General features: G+C 51.8%; 6 protein-coding genes across 6 annotated transcripts; 2 read left to right on the forward strand and 4 right to left on the reverse strand.

The window, feature by feature from the left end:
* Nucleotides 1-64: 64 nt before the first annotated feature.
* GT037_008548 (inosine monophosphate dehydrogenase) lies at nucleotides 65-1,108 on the reverse strand (the record flags this gene model as incomplete). The annotated part of the gene is made up of 1 exon (XM_038933595.1): nucleotides 65-1,108. The coding sequence occupies one exon, from the start codon at nucleotides 1,106-1,108 to the stop codon at nucleotides 65-67; it is 1,044 nt and encodes a 347-aa protein (XP_038783560.1).
* Nucleotides 1,109-2,645: 1,537 nt separating this feature from the next.
* On the reverse strand, nucleotides 2,646-5,095 carry GT037_008549 (uncharacterized protein; the record flags this gene model as incomplete). Its single annotated transcript, XM_038933596.1, has 5 exons — nucleotides 2,646-3,004; nucleotides 3,058-3,814; nucleotides 3,866-4,553; nucleotides 4,600-4,852; nucleotides 4,903-5,095. The coding sequence occupies 5 exons, from the start codon at nucleotides 5,093-5,095 to the stop codon at nucleotides 2,646-2,648; spliced, it is 2,250 nt and encodes a 749-aa protein (XP_038783561.1).
* A 1,139-nt stretch (nucleotides 5,096-6,234) lies between these two features.
* GT037_008550 (calcineurin-like phosphoesterase) lies at nucleotides 6,235-8,519 on the reverse strand (the record flags this gene model as incomplete). Its single annotated transcript, XM_038933597.1, has 5 exons — nucleotides 6,235-7,033; nucleotides 7,087-7,423; nucleotides 7,472-7,783; nucleotides 7,829-8,093; nucleotides 8,178-8,519. 5 exons carry the CDS (start codon nucleotides 8,517-8,519, stop codon nucleotides 6,235-6,237), a joined length of 2,055 nt encoding a protein of 684 aa, XP_038783562.1.
* A 1,388-nt stretch (nucleotides 8,520-9,907) lies between these two features.
* GT037_008551 (hsp90 co-chaperone cdc37) lies at nucleotides 9,908-11,517 on the forward strand (the record flags this gene model as incomplete). The annotated part of the gene is made up of 2 exons (XM_038933598.1): nucleotides 9,908-9,931; nucleotides 9,985-11,517. 2 exons carry the CDS (start codon nucleotides 9,908-9,910, stop codon nucleotides 11,515-11,517), a joined length of 1,557 nt encoding a protein of 518 aa, XP_038783563.1.
* Nucleotides 11,518-11,774: 257 nt separating this feature from the next.
* On the reverse strand, nucleotides 11,775-13,217 carry GT037_008552 (duf-domain-containing protein; the record flags this gene model as incomplete). The annotated part of the gene is made up of 2 exons (XM_038933599.1): nucleotides 11,775-13,011; nucleotides 13,120-13,217. 2 exons carry the CDS (start codon nucleotides 13,215-13,217, stop codon nucleotides 11,775-11,777), a joined length of 1,335 nt encoding a protein of 444 aa, XP_038783564.1.
* A 294-nt stretch (nucleotides 13,218-13,511) lies between these two features.
* GT037_008553 (clathrin light chain) lies at nucleotides 13,512-14,472 on the forward strand (the record flags this gene model as incomplete). Its single annotated transcript, XM_038933600.1, has 3 exons — nucleotides 13,512-13,551; nucleotides 13,609-13,865; nucleotides 14,008-14,472. The coding sequence occupies 3 exons, from the start codon at nucleotides 13,512-13,514 to the stop codon at nucleotides 14,470-14,472; spliced, it is 762 nt and encodes a 253-aa protein (XP_038783565.1).
* Between the last annotated feature and the right edge of the window lie 1,338 nt (nucleotides 14,473-15,810).

Below are 15,810 nucleotides of genomic sequence, written 5' to 3' on the forward strand. Positions count from 1 at the left end.
GCAAACTAGAATAAACATATGCCGTGATGGAGTAGTTTTCCGCACATACCACGACTCCTTCCTACTACAACTTCGCCACCCTGGCCAAAATATCTCTCGCTTCTTGTCGCACCTTCCGCACAATCTCTCCCGCACTTTGCACTTCCTTGACCAAACCCACACCAGTGCCAGCCCAAATCGCCGCGCGCCCTTGCAAGCATGTCTTGTATCCTTTGTCTTCGCCTGTAACAGCCTCGTTGTGCAAGTTTTGTATCTCTTCTAGGCTCATGCCACTCGCAAAATCCCGGTGACTCTGGGCTACCAAGCCGCGTCCATCATACAGCTCTGGCCATATGTTGGGGCCGCGCAGCTGATCGAACAGCTTCGAACGCGTCGTCACTTGGCCGCCATCTTGTGCTTCCAGGACTGCAGCTTGGTACACGGGATGTACGTTCACCTCTTCCGAAGCCAGAAAACGCGTCCCCATCACAACGCCCTCAGCACCCAGTGTGAGTGCGGCAGCAACGCCGCGTCCGTCAGCGATACCGCCTGATGCTATGATGGGCACATGCGAAAAGCCTCCCACGGCAAGTGCATCCGACGCCTCTGGTAACAGTGAAACGATACTTGCACCCTTCTCAAAGCCATGACCCCCAGCATCCGCACCTTGGAGACACAGAACGTCCGGCTGCGCGATCTTCGCGACGTGAAGAGCTGCTGCCACACTACCGAGTTGAATCCAGATCTTGCTCTCCGGTGAGACTTTGCGTATCGCCGACGCCCATTCCGCGAAGTCGTCTAATGATTTCGGAACAAATAGCCAGACCACGGCAGGCTTGAACTCTTTGATTACTGGGAGAATGTCTTGCAGCTTTAGCACGAAAGGGAGGAAGCCGAGCCCAACTGGAAGGGTACGCGATGTCGAGAGGTCAGGCTTGGCTTCAAAGGCTTCTGCAGCAGTACGCAACTCTTTCTTCACGTCGTCCATATTGAAAAGTCCTCCGATCATACCAAGGCCACCCGCGAGCGTTACAGCCGACGCGAGTTTACCACCTGCGAACCCCGCCATAGGCGCGTTAATGATTAGCGGCGACGACGTCCATGGCAGCTGTTCTTTGAGCGTCGACATTGCAGACTAGGGTACACCTCAGGAGAAGCCTAGAAACGAAGATGATTTGCAAGATTGGAAGCACCTTGTCAGATGTTATACTGGGTTGAGTGTGGAGTAAGCAACGCCCTGTGGAAGGGCCTTACACAACATGCTGGCCATACCAACGCAATATTACCATGGCTACGTCCGGTCACAGATGACGCATCACGTCATCGAGAATATCAAGATGGAAAATACCTCGGCTTGTACAGAAACGTTTATTGGAACAGCCATTTCGCGTTTGTGAGGGACGACAGGATTACACGAGCTCGAACCCCTGATGCCCCGCACTGAGCCTTACGGTGCTGCTCCCAGCCTGCTCGCCGACATGTACCGCCACGGGATATATTCATTCCAATCTTCTCGTTCAGCATGAAAACCGGCTCGATGGTGTAGTTGGTTATCACGTTCGCCTCACATTCAGAGTGTCCGACGCGAAAGGTCGCGAGTTCGAGCCTCGCTTGAGTCATTTCTTTTTGGAATCGCAGCATCCTGGCATAACCGTGATGCGGTATATTTTTTTTTCTGCGAGAAGCTCAGTATCGCAGATGGCTGGTGGTCGTATTAGCCAGAGCGCAGATTGGTGGAAGCACCTCAGGCCGAGAGAAAGCGCGAACAGACAGAACCATTAAGCTCTCTATTGCAAGCCACATTGCCATACTTTGGATGGCGTAGGCTTGATGTAGAGATGCCAATGAAGTCGCCGTAGGTTGCGGGATGTCTTTTCGCAGGCGAACTTGTCTTCACCACAAAAGAGAAACAAACAATCAGGCGAGATGAATCATGACATCGCAGTTCAAGAGTAACTAGCGAGAACCAGTATTTTAGAGAGAAACAGATGTTACTTTAGAAATGATTTATGGAAATAATCGTACACGAGGCTGGCATATACTAAGCTCCAATCTCTTTGGACATATACAGATCGGACGTAGTGTCTCAGCGCATAGACATATTGGCTACAATTGCGAAGCTTCGGAAGTCAATCAGGATTCTATATCAAAATACAAGAGAATTGCTTGTGCTTACAATGGGCAAAAGATCGATGCAGAGCAGGATGGTGGGCAAGTCAAGCACAAGGGTATCTATTTCACAGATCGAAAAGAACTGGGATTAGAACAGTGCTCCAACGGCTAGAAAGCCGGCTACGCCAACCAACCACCCCATCATGACCTCTGTCTTGGACACAGACACCACCGTTGTCGCAGCTCCAGTAAACTCTGGGAGGCCTGTCTGATTTATGGGTGCGGCGCTGCCATTACTTGGGACTAGGAACCCAACCGTCATGGTAACTACCGGCGCTGGGGGAGGCAGATTCTCAGGTATGATGGGTGTGGATGCAATTGGTGTAACCGATACTGTAGGCGACGAAACTGGAGTTGCCGAACTTGAGGTGTTGTAAGCAGGAATGAACGATGAAGATGGGCATGAAGATGAAGTCGGCGATGCGGATTCAACCGATGTTTCTGTGGAATAAACCGGGAGCACAGTGGCATATTGCGATTCTGAACATGTCGAGCTATTCGTCGTAAGAGTTGATGTAAGCGAACAAGGGGTCGAAGTCGCTATAGACGGAGCCACCGTGATGTAAGTCGTTCTTGTGGTAAGGCTCGTCCGAGTGGTGTCGCATGGCGTTGTCGTAGTCTCCAGAGGGGACGTTGACGATGTGGTGTAGCCATAGGCCGCTGTCGATGTAGTAGTACATGGTGATGATGTCGCAGAGACAGTGTAGTCGATCAGTGTCGACGTGTGTTTTAGAGAAGTAGTACAAATAGTAGAGGTTTTCTCGATCGCAATCGTCGAAGTAGGGTATAACAGAGAAGAAGTGCAAGGCGTGGAAACTGTGTAAGCAGTATAACTTGCCCTTGTCGAAGTAGTCTTTGCAAGATAGGTTGTAGACCTTGTGCTACTCATCATTGTCGGTCTAGTACTTGTGAGAGAAGTTGCTGACATGATAGTACTGGTCGGCGTCGAAGTAGCAATCAACTCCGAGGTCGAAGACACCACATCACTAGCGAATATAAAAGAGATGCTCGGGTCAAGTGTCGGAGCCGCCGCCTCTTCACTGACAAGTGCCGCTGTGTCATCAGCATGCGCCATTCCCATGGTAGCGTTCGACATCGTTGCCATGGCGCTGTGGCTAGCCATTGAGGGAGGGACTACGACGCCTGTAGCGTTATTGAAAGCGTTGTCGGGCGATGCGCAGGACGACAACAAAGGGAAGACTGCCGTGAAAATATTCTCTTCAATTCCAACTGCATTGAAAGGTGGTGGGAGGGCCGGCAAGGAAACGTCTAGAGCGATATCAATCGAAAGAGATATGTTTGCTTCGACCAAGGCCAGAGGGCCTAACTTGATGAGTTCGGGTGATAGTCCTGCCGTGTGGTTCGCAAATGGCGCATCTGAATGAGTGCTGTTACTGCCATTACCGCAGTTCTCTATAATCTTGCTCGATAGCTTCGCGTCCAGACGGGGCAACTGCAAAGAAGGCGTTACTTCAGCCTTCAGCTGATCCAGGAATTCGAACCCAATCGGTATTGAAGGTACGAAGGCGAGACCGAGTAGAATTTCTGCATCAGTCACGTTGACTTCGACAGGCAATGGAGTGAGTCTGGATTCCTGGAAACCAGTGAGACTGCTACTGGCAAGATCCGTAAGTTCCACTCGGAGGCTGGAACCATCAGGAACCTGATAATGTCAGTATCAAATGCCCACGGTTATCCAGAAGACTATACATACCGTGACCTCAAGCCCGTAGTTGACTTCGAGTGTACCGCTCAGCTCAAAGTCGAACGCAATCCTTGGCTCAAAGATAGCTCCAGCCTTGCCAACGCCGGGAATCACGAAACCAGCAATTGGAACCTGGAACAAGGTGATCTCGAATTCACCAGAGCTGACTGGTCTGGCAAACAACTCAAGTCGTGCACCAACACCAGTAGCCACAAGCTCGACGAAGCCACCAGTAATCACACTCGTAATTTCCTTCCCATCATCTCCGCCTTCGAAGGCGTCCGGAATCAGATCAATTTGTGAAGCGTCAATCTTGAAGGCGCCCTGTGTAAGAGCGAGCTGTCCACTTGTCGTACACCTCTTACATCCAATCTCAATTGGTACCGATGATTCGGGCACTGGGTTGCCGGGAGAAATTGCTGACAAGAAGGATTCGAGGCCGAAGGTCTTGTTTAGAAGCTCTGATCCTAGGTCAAAGGCAACAGTGTTGACATCGTCAGGAGTGTCTGTAGGTATGTTGATTCTATTCTGTCGCTTGCGGCGGAGCCTCGTAAAGTCGGAATGGCGCCGGTATACATGATCCTCCGTAGTGTGACCAAATGAGATGTCCACGTAGTCAAACGCTGCTTGCCATGTCGTCTTCGAAACGGATAGCTCAAGGGCTTCTCCATCCTTAGCGAATGACACATCATGTACCCTGGGATCATCAGAGAAAGTCTTTGCGATACTCATCAAAAGCTTACTGATATACCGATCGTTCACCTTCCTCATTACAGCTCTTATGTGACGTAATAATTAGGCCTCCGTGAGCACCATGACAAGCCGATCGGGCATCTCGTGCTGAGGAAGTATCTACAAAGTGCAGTTTCATCGTATCGTCGTCGCACTGTACGTCTTGCAGGTGGTGTTCATGCTCTTCCAAGTTGAGCAGAGGTTTCCGTGAGCTGACTTGGACCTGTGAAGCAAATGTAGACTCGTCATTCCAGACGTTCTCATCTAGCGCACTGTTAGCGATATTGTGGAAGTATGTGATGACTTCAGCATACTCTCAACGTAAGCCAATTCGGTCTCAAATCTCTTGGTGATCCTCACGCCTCTCCTGTAGAGGTCTGACCGTTTCGTAGCCGCTCGCAGCAGCCGGTGCGTCTCAAGATCATCTCTCGAGATCGCAGCAACATCGGTCTTAAGGTATGCGATTAAGAAAACCACCAAAGTGCCACGAAGGCTAGAGAGTTGCATATCGCGTGCGTAAAGCCTGTCAAGTAAAGAGTGGAAGGAGTGCCTGTGATCTGCAAAGATATCTGTAGGAAATAACGCCCAAGTAGCACACGAACGATAAGACGAGTATTAAAAGATACAACGAAACGAATGGCAGTCAAAGAGCGTATACCGAACTTCAAAACCCTCGCCAGCGAGTGTAAACGACGAAGATATAGAAGCAAACCTGTGGAGAGAATCCACAAAGAGGAAGCGGAAGATACCTACCCCTACGAAGATCGGATATCAGCCATATTATTAAACTCGACTCATTGCACCACCAGCATAGCCAAGCAACGCTAGCTTCAGTCTGCTATAGAAATCAGACACGGTACCTGCGTTTTTGCCGTGGGCAGGTTGCTTTCGTAGAGAAAAGCTGCACCACGCGTGGTAGGCCTAAGCTCCTCGGCCCGTGGTTCGCGTCGCATATTCACATGTCGGGCCTAGTCTGCTGTGCATGTGGCGCATGCTGCATGCGCTACAGCTGTCATAGGTCCATTGAGCGATAAGACAGCGGAGTATTGGTACGGGATGGACTCTCAAACGGGTAGTGTGAGAGAAATGGTTCTGTTTGCCTCAGGTTCTTGTCCAGGCGAGTGGACTGTGCTCGCGTCGTTAGCGCGTCACACTAACCTTCTTTTTGCCTTTTACTGCAGAAACCCCTGGGAGTTTCCTGACGGTATCTAGAATTGGAGGAGTTCGGGTCTTTCGGCAGCTTGAAAGGGCCTTTTGTTCATTGGAAGAGGATTCATGAATCTTGGCTCATGCCGAATAGTATATTGGAATACATTCAGAGAAGTATGGCGCGTTGCACGAAGGAGCTCGTCGCCTTGCGATTTAACTGTTTTCCGTTGATGGCGAGTGGTCATCCCACAAAAGGATCGAAGGTTTCGTGTCATGAGCCTGAAAAAGCCCCAAGGGTAATGGCGCAGACTTTGGGTAGTTGGTTTGACGTCTTCTTCATCTTGCGAGAAGCATGGCCTGAGGTTGTATTTTGTAACACATGCGGAAGCGCTGGTTTGACATTGCTATGGCTATTCTTATACTGATGATCTCCTCACGGTTCACATTCCATACACTGTTGTACAAGCACAGTAATATCTCGGTTAGTACTTTGTACATTACGAGGCACCAATTCCCTGTCCGACAGGACAGTTTGGTACATTCGCCTGCCAGGCGATCTTAGCATAGGCTGGTAGGTAGCTGTTGGTAGTAAAGCTCTTGTCCATGTAGTACGATACCTGACTGAGCGAGAAGTCTCCCCCAACATCTGGCTGGTTTAGAGCGTTGACAATGTAGCTAGCAATGAAATCCAAGAACACAAGATCAACGGTCTTTGGCATGGATCCATCAAGCGGAAAAGAGCCATTCGCCTGAAGGTCATTGGGTTGCGAGTAGTCTGGGATAGCCGAGTGTATTGTATCATCTCCATCGGTACCGAAGTCGTCCTTTGTCGTATAACCCGGATTGGGAGCAGTAGATTGGCGGCGGATAAGACGTCCACCTTGCTTCGATCGGCGGGTAACCCCTTCGTAGTGGTGAGTGAGCGGCGGATCGAGGCAGGTGTCTCGGTCTGCGAGAATAGGGCTGAATCCAAAGTCGGCGGTCTCAAGATCCCGCTTCTTCTGGAAGGCACCAGCATTCAGTATACCAAGCACCTGAGAAGCCTGCTCGTAGGGTACATCGGGGATGAACTGGAAGGCATCATCGAAGGGAGATACAATGAAGGAATCATCGTATGTAAAGGGACCCTTAGCAAGGTCAAAGCGAACAGATCCAGTGTTGATAATGATGAGTCTTGGAACATCCTTGCGCGTTTCGTTCACGACGACTGTAGCCAATGCAGTCTGTAGCAAACCGAAGATGTTACCTTCAGCCAGGAAAGGCTTGCAGTACTGGCAGTATGTCTCTGGTGCGCAACTGTTCAAGATTTAGTCCACGTCTCAGATCGTGCGAATAGTCAATGCACATACCCGTACAAATCGGTCAAATTGAGCTTGCTTCGGTCTGAAGTGATCTCGGCACTGATGCTAGTGCCAGCAGATGTGTCAAATGTGGTATAGGGTTGACTGTTCTCAGCATGATAAGCGAACGTGTTACGGTTCCAGTCAAGATATCGCCGAGCGTAGCGGATTGTGGAGTTTGAAGAAGATGTTGGCAGATGCGCACTGGCAGATGCAGTCCTTGTACTCGCTGGTACTACCGCGCTACGAGTAGGATTTGGTACACCCTTGGGGTTGTGTTGTGCTTTGCAGGTCTTCGATTCGATACCGGACATAGCGAGCCAACCTAGAGTTTCACAGTAACGACCTGAAATGATGTTAGATAAGTACATCAGAACTTGTCACACATTCTTACCAGACTCAAGCCCCGTAGCTTTGTTGTCGTATACAGCAAAATCTCGGATGTGCGTGTGTCCACCGAAAGCTTGAATAGGCACGTCTGGTTTGATGCTGCGAATAGCCTTGAAGACAGTGCCCATCGTGCTGCTGGAGACACTTGTCCGTACCGGGTTGTGACCAGTGATCACGAACAGATCAATCGGCTCGGTGTAATTCACGGCTTGTTGAAACCACGGTTGCTTCACCATGTCGGCTGCCTTGATAACCTTGGAGACGTTGCTGTTGCCAGCGAAGTCAAAGAGAACGCCAAAAGCCATGATTCGGAGCCCTGTCTATATCAGCATTTAGCTGCTCTCGGAGACGTTCAAATTACCCTGTTCGGTGGTGAAGTAACGGTAACGAGATCCGATGTACTCGAACTGGCCAGTAGCTGGGTTGATGATCTGTACATTGCTGGTTAGATACTTGTCTCCGTAGACCTTGGAGAAGTTGCTGAAGGTCTCGTAGGCGATCTCGGTAACATAGAGCTCGTGGTTTCCAATGGTCAACAAGTCGTAGTCGACATTTTCAAAGATAACGTTCGAGATATTGCCATTGGGAGACGTTGCATCACTCAATCCTGCACCGTCGTGCAGGTCCTGTCGTATGTTAGCGGAATTGCTATATTTCTCAACTACGTGCGTGGCCCTGATCGTCCCTAGGGCAACATCAGAAACACTAACCCCTGTGTCTACGAGAAGCAGGTCGACACCGAGACTCCGAGCTTTCTGCTTCATGTGCTTGGTGAAGCTAACGTAGTCACCCCAGTCCGCACCATAATTCTGCTCCTTGATGTGACCTTCAAGCCATCCATGAGTGTCCGTAGTATGCATAAAATTGATTTGGCCCCATTCGAGAGGCGCCTTGGGTGTTGTGGTCGCGTTCTGCGCGTCTGGTTGCATGCGCCGAACGTTCCTGGTCAGGACGACATCGTCTTTCAACGGTCCGTAGCAGCTGTGATGACCTTCGCAGGCCAACACAGGCGCTACTATGGAGACAAAAGCGCCAAAGGCAAAAGACCGCATTGTCAAAATAGAGTGAATAGCAGTGCGCAGCAGTAAGCAAGTAGGCTGTCGTCTTCTTATACAGCCTTGACGGCAGGTACGCGAATGTAGATCGCGTCGGCTGCGCCACCCACGCCGTCAGACAAACATGAACGCAGGGGCGGAAGCGGCAAGACCGCACGTGTGACTGTCATTGGAGAGAAAGATAAGCTTTTGGAGCTTGCCGTTGACAAGTCTTCGATGCCGGATGCCAAAAAGCTTGATGTGGGCTTTCTCCTGCCTGTTGAGTGACAAGCGCGTTGATTAGCGTTCCGAGGACCGGGACTTGTCATCGCACCTCTCCGATAGTTCTCTTCAGCCATCTCCCGTATCTCTACACCACTATTCGCCAACCCGTATTCATCAATGCGTTCAGGATGTGGCTCACTTCACAGTGATTCTGGGAAGCTCCCCACCCTTGACGATTACTCAACTTGATCAGTGCGTGTAGCACATCCTGATTTCAGGTATCTTGGGTGTCTTACTGGAACGTGAAAGATCGTCCTCTTGATGGTCAACTTTTTACCTCAGCTCTCGCCTTTCATTGTTTCTATAGTTATTGGTGATTTGATATTATGGGATGAATGTTAGCAACAGGTACCATATTTCGAGAGCAAGTTTTATTCAACGCAGACGCACGTCTCCGCGTACCGCTGTTACAAGTTATTCCCGGCCGTCAACTATACTTGAGGTTTCATGTCCTAGCAACATTATTCAATATCATGAACATAAACACGCCAGCCTGTGCGCTTTGCACTTCGTCTCTAGTAGTTGCAAGTGACCATCGGAGCTGCATACATATTAGCGATTTTGCAATACAAGACGATCATATATTAGCCACAACATAGCCAACCATGGACTAAAATGTACTCCAAGCCTTCCAGCTTTGGCCATGCTTACAACTACATCCTTCGTGATACATCCTTTGTCAACTTTACAGTCATGGCCAATCCCAAGCCTAACCCTTCCAAAAGAGCTACTAACAAATGAGCTCAACCAAGCCCTCATATCAGCTCTATCTGGTAGTAAAGCCTGCCACGCTTGGATGTCACTATCGACTGCAGCCACCGCCTTGCTCTTTGTTCTGCACCTATACAAGGAAAAAAACTAGACAGGTACAGAGATACGGGTCTATCAACGACTTTGTGTACCCGCGGAGTTTTGCCTGCGAAGTGAGATGTTGCTAGAGAGAGCAGCGCTGCGTGAGGGATGACATGGAGTGAAAGTGAAGTTGGTCGAAGATTCTCGATGACGAAGTGTGGTCCGAACGCGACATGCCACTTCAGCCCCGCAATCGTACTAAACACGGTGCAGCCTCGAGTAGCAACCCAAGCACCGACCTGTAGCACACGACGCAGATCTCAGCCAAGATGGTGATCAACTACAGCAAATGGGTGAGTGATGGGCTTCTGTGATGCCGCGGCAGCAGCTTCTGACATTGCATCAGGACGCCCTGGAGCTCTCTGACGACAGCGACATCGAAGTACACCCCAACGTGGACAAAAAGTCCTTTATCCGCGCAAAGCAAGCCCAAATACACCAGGAACGCGACCATCGCCGCCACCAAATACGCACCCTCAAGTACGAGCGCATCATCAACGATGGCCTCACCGAACGCGTCGACCGTCTCCTCACCGCGCTCAAGTCGCACAAGGACAAGCAGGCCGAGGGAAATGGCGCAAATGACGACCAGCTCGTCTTCCAGGCCATGATGGAGAGCATGATGGACATGAAGATCGACAAGGACGGCGGCTCAGATCGGCCGCCACCACCACCAGAGGGCGTTCACGAGCATATCAAGGACAAGCCCACGTACCCACAGATGATGGCGAGTCTGGTAGACGCGGTCAAGAAGGACATTGACGAGCAGAAGAGCGACGAGCCACGGTACACACTATTCATACAAGGGTTAGAGAAGGAGAAGGCGCGCATACAAGATCTCCAGGGTCAATTGCTGGCAAAGCTGGACGAGCTGGAGAAGGAGGACAAGAAGCACATTACTAGCGATGACATCCACGAGGGCTTTAGCTACTCCAACGTCAAGAAGGCTGAAGAAGAGCAGAAGAAGAAGGCCGCCGCGTCGTCTTCGACAGTAGCGAAGAAGGAGCCCACAGTCGAACTGCTCAACAACCCGCAACGGCCCGCAGCCACCCGGACAGACACAGGTCAATCATCGGGCGCAGATGGCGACATTGAAGAAGGAAGCGTCGTTGAAGCCTCCCCAGAAGATGACGACGACGACATCACCGCCTCACCCCTCGCGCAACAATTTGCGAAGATAAAGGTCGGAGACTGGTATGCATGCCTACAATTCCTGATGGCGCACCCAGAGATCCTAGCCGAAAAAGAGACCGACGGACTCCTCGTCGAAGCCTTCAATTCCGAACTCGACGGCAAGCCAAAACACGCTCGACAGTGCGTGCACCAAGGTCTTCTACTGCAGTACTGCCGTCAACTTGGTGGCCGGCAAGGCGTGGAGCTCTTCTTCAAGCGCATACAAACGAAAGACCACCAGGCCGGCAAGATGTTCAACGACGATGTGGATTCTACATACCACCGTATCAAGACACGCGCTGCTGAGATCCTGAAAGAACGCGCTGAGAACCCACAGTCGGAAGGTGCAGGTGTAGAGCAGATCCAACTCCATGCCGTAGACCCCAACACACAAATCAACATTTCTGTTCCGCCCAAGGAGTCGGTTGCTACAGACCCCCAAGAAAAAGAGGTAGAAGAGCAAGCAAGGCAGATCTTCGAGAGCTTCCCACCAGGATTGCAGCGGGCGCTTGAAAGCGGGAAACTGGACGAGGTAAACAAGGTGCTAGCCAAGATGAGTGTGGATGAGGCGGAAGAGGTGGTAGAGAAGCTGGGTCAGGGTGGCATGTTAAGCCTCGAGGAGGGCGTTATTGACGCAACTACCGAGGAGGGTCAGCAGATTATGGGCGAGATTGAGAAGAACAGGAAGATGCCAGGACAGGCGTGAGATGCGCGCCTCTTGACGGCTTGCGATGCTAGAATGAATTATGACGACGGACATATGGGATAGCATGAATGCTGTAATTGTACATTATGATGGATCTTGGTATCTTCGAATAACAATTCTCGACATAACCATGTGTCCTGAGCTACATGTGTGCGCCTTTTGACTTTTCCCCTATAGCTACCCATACGTCGAATTCAATGCCTCCGATATGCTTACAAACAACCAACTCTCTTGGCTATGCTGAGACAACAGCTTTCCTAGATCAGCTCGGCAAAGTTGTCGTCAATACCGGCCATGTCTCGGTCACCAGCGAATGCGGCAAAGTCATCGTCCGCATTCCTGCTCATCTTTCTCTTCTTGTGCGCATTCTCATACGCTTGCTGGCCATAGATACCACCCTCGGCTCCTGGTCGCGCGTGTTGCAGGCTCTTGAGGAGATCTGCAGCTGGGTGCTGGTTCGGCTCGCCAATCGAGGTTGCATACTCTGGCTGGGTTGTGTGATGCGCGGGGGCGGGGGCGGTCTCTGGTACAACGGGATGGGCGACGGGCTGGGGCATTTCGTCGTCGCGGATGGCCGGTACGGGGTCGTTTCTGGGTGCGGGGGCTTGCTGGGGGGATCCAACAGGTGTGAAGGACTCCATAGGCGGAGGAGTGAGTTCCTCGACTTCAGGGCGTTCCTGCGCAGCTGAGAAGGTAGCAGCGACCGGCGAGGTCGTAGCAACCGGAAGAGGCGCAGTCGAGATCCTATTCTGCTCTGCCGCTGACAAGCCCTTGAGGATGGCCTCTTCGACAGCGCGCTTTCGGCTTTCTATGGCGTCTTTGCGCGTCTTCAGATCAGCCTCCTGTGCCTCCTCGTCAACCAGTTTCCTCTTGTTCGTCTCGAGGAGTTGCTCAAGGCCGGTAATCAGGGCCTTGCGTGCCTTGATGCTCTCAGCGACGGCACCTTCGGCCAGCGCAAGCTTCTTACAGAGCGCAGCGAGCCCCGCAGCGTGCATGGGCGGGGATGGAATCGCAGCGTTTGGGTTGGTGAGCTTCTCATAGTCCTGGTTGGCGGCGGTGACGGCGGGTTTTGTCGCGAGGTCGGCTTTCTGGAGGGTGGTCGCCAGCGGCGCGACAGGCGTGAGCTCAGGCGGAACTGTCGAGCTGGAGAACAGCGATCCGCCAAGAGCAGGTTTACGCGTAGACTTGGTGCGGTCAACGTCGTCTATTGACCTCTCTACTGCCTGCTGTACGGCCTGGTTGAAGATATTGCGCTGCCTCCAAACCTCGACTACTCTCCTAATTTTGTTCTGTATCTCGTGGGGGGAGCCTTTGTAGGCTACTGTCGTCCCTTCGGCCAGGATGGGCTCGTATGCGCGCAAAAACTCCTCCTTCTTGCGCATCTTGGAGGTTTGCGTGATTTCGTTGGCGAGATATATGAGAACCAGCTTCTTGTTTGGCGGCACCTCCTTGATACGTTGGAGCCATACTTGGGCAATGCGCTCGGCATGTCGTCTGTACACGTGCCATTAGCATAAGTCGGTCGCGTGAAGCACATGGATGCAGACAAAGTGATTGCGCCAACCTCACGATGTGGTCTTGGCAGAAGATGGAGGGCTTTACCTGTGAAAGAGGATCCATTGGCCAACGGTGGAGATGGCGTCCTGCGTCTCGTTGAGCGATGAGAGCTTTGCCTTGAGGCTGTCCTCGGTGAAAGCCATGATTAGGGTCTTCACGAATAAGTTCAGCGTGCGATGTACGCTTTGCGAGTGCTCGCGACTACAGGGATGACGTGTGTTGGGGATGGGAATGGAAGAGAGAGCTGGAGGTGAGGGAAGCTCTTGACGCTAAGTGGTATGCGGCTAAACGTGGCTCGGTCGCGCCAAGCAGCTCCCTGGCCGTGACGGACGGTAACTGTGCCTGACGCAACAACAAGACACCTGTACGCAATCCATTGTCGCCAATTCGCGATTCTCTCTCCTCTCACGATACCCACCGCACACACTGCCCTCACTATGGCTGACCGATTTCCTTCGTTAGACGAGATTGATGCTGGTGAGCTCAGCCATTGAACCCCCGAAGCAGCTCCGCATCCAATACTAAACCTCGCAGGCCAGACTGAAGCGCGCGGCGATGCAGCAGACTTGGACATTGCCGGCGACGACAACGACGCCAGCAACTTCCTCGACCGTGAACGCGCCCTCCTCGGTGACGATGCCGACCAGTTTGCCTCAGAAAACGACCGGGCCGCGACGGTTGAGGATGGCGACGATGACCTGCTTGGGGGAGGCTTCAGCCAGGCCAACGTGGGCGGCCAGGAGATGAGCGGCTTCGAGAGCTCTTTCCCCGCCATTGACACGACCAACGATGTAAGCACCGTCTGCTTCCCTGACAGCAGCCGGCCAAAGGATGCCATCTGGCATGTTCGATATACAATTGCCCCCTCTGCCAGCTGGGATCCGACTGACCATGGAACAACCCTATTCTGACGCAATATACTGACTCCAGCAGCACATGGCTCCCGGCGGCACCATCACAGGCTCCAGCTTGCCCTTCCTCCCCGGTCAACCAGCCCCATCCTTCACCCCACAGCGATCAGACTCACCCGAACCCGACGTCATTCGGGAATGGCGCGAGCGCCGCGACCTCCAGATCCAGCACCGCGACGAGGTTTCCCACGAGCGCAAGGAGAGGACCATCAAGGAGGCCCAGCAGAACATTGACGACTTTTACGAGAACTACAACAACAAGAAGGACAAGGAGATTGCCAAGACACGAAAGGAGGCCGAGGAGTTCCTCGCAAATCGCGACGACACCACAGCAGGCGGCACCAGCTGGGAGCGCATCGCCAAGTTGGTTGATCTGAGTGGAAAGGGCACCAAGGGCGGCGCATCAGGTAGCGAAAAGGCCCGATTCCGAGAACTACTGCTCAGCTTGAAGAAAGATGAGAAGGCACCGGGCGCCACTGGATATTAGAGAAATTACGACATGGGTAGATGGCCATCTTTTTTTGGAGCTCAGGGCATGGTGTTGGCATACTCCAACGTCTGCGGCCATAACTCGGAGTTCATGGATAGGTTGCAGGTCACTTCATGCAGCTGTGTTAATACTTACTCTCTGATACCTACGAATGCTTCTGCATTTCAATCAGGAGTATGAGCCAAGACTGTGTTCAGTGATGCCATGCAAACATTGCATCAGCTAATGTGCTACATGGTCACCGAAGCCTTGGTCGCACGAATTGATATTCAGCCGCCTTACGAGCCCAACGCAACTCTCGATACTGTCACTTATATACTTAACGCAGCACCGAGTGTCTGACCTCACATTGACCATGCACATAAATTTGTGACTTTCATCGGATTCCTTCGCCCACACCTTCTAGCCAAAGCCAAGATCTTGTCCAGCGCATCGCAATCTAACATGGCGTCCGCTCCAAACCATATCCCCAACCCCCCGGGCCGCATCGCAGCAATCCCGCAGCAATCTAAGGCGTTCGGCATTCAGGTAGTGGCATTGTGACACAATGTCGACCGGCAACCCGGCTTTCTCTATATAACATACAAATTAATTTCTCCGACGACGCAGGATAACCCGGTAGCGACATCCGCAATCACGTGTATGCCATCTCTAATCTGAGACAACGACCAAGCATCTACTCATGTCCACCAATCGTGAATCGCAAGCGTCGTTGACATGTTTTGCACGCCATGTTTCAAAGACGGTCGAGACTCCACTCTAGTTCGTCCGCAACCGCCGCCCTGTGGCGTACCGCCCTTGATTCTGTTTCCTCGCAAAAAGCATGTTTGCTTAGACTCGATAAATATGACGTCTGACAAGAGACTCTGCTACCAACACTCATCTCGCTTACTTCCAACGTGTTCCTTTACGGGGACAACGGCTAGATCAAGCTACTGCTTGTAGCCTCAAAGGGGAACTGTGGAGTCACCAAGACCACCATGTGTCGCTAGCGTGCCGTGATTAATCTACGCACCCTCCTTCATGATCGCCCTCCAGCATGCATCGCCATGGCAAGTTTCAAACATTTTACAATCCTGTGTGACGCACAGCAGCCCTGTGTCGTGGAGTAATTACCACCGAGCAAACCATGTGTACTATAAGAGCTGCAACCTCGAGCAATCTATTCCGGCATCCAGGTCACTCAGTACCGATCGCATTGCATCCATTCACTCTTTTGTTCCAACTTAAAAAGTCCTTCACTTCTTCAGCTTATACCACGCTCATTACGCAGGATCGTATCTTCAACACACTTTCACTTCTCTCTTCAAGTCCTTTGAATCGAACGTTTCCACC

This window comes from Alternaria burnsii (genome assembly GCF_013036055.1).
Source record: "Alternaria burnsii strain CBS107.38 chromosome Unknown 744, whole genome shotgun sequence".
NCBI lineage: Eukaryota > Fungi > Ascomycota > Dothideomycetes > Pleosporales > Pleosporaceae > Alternaria > Alternaria burnsii.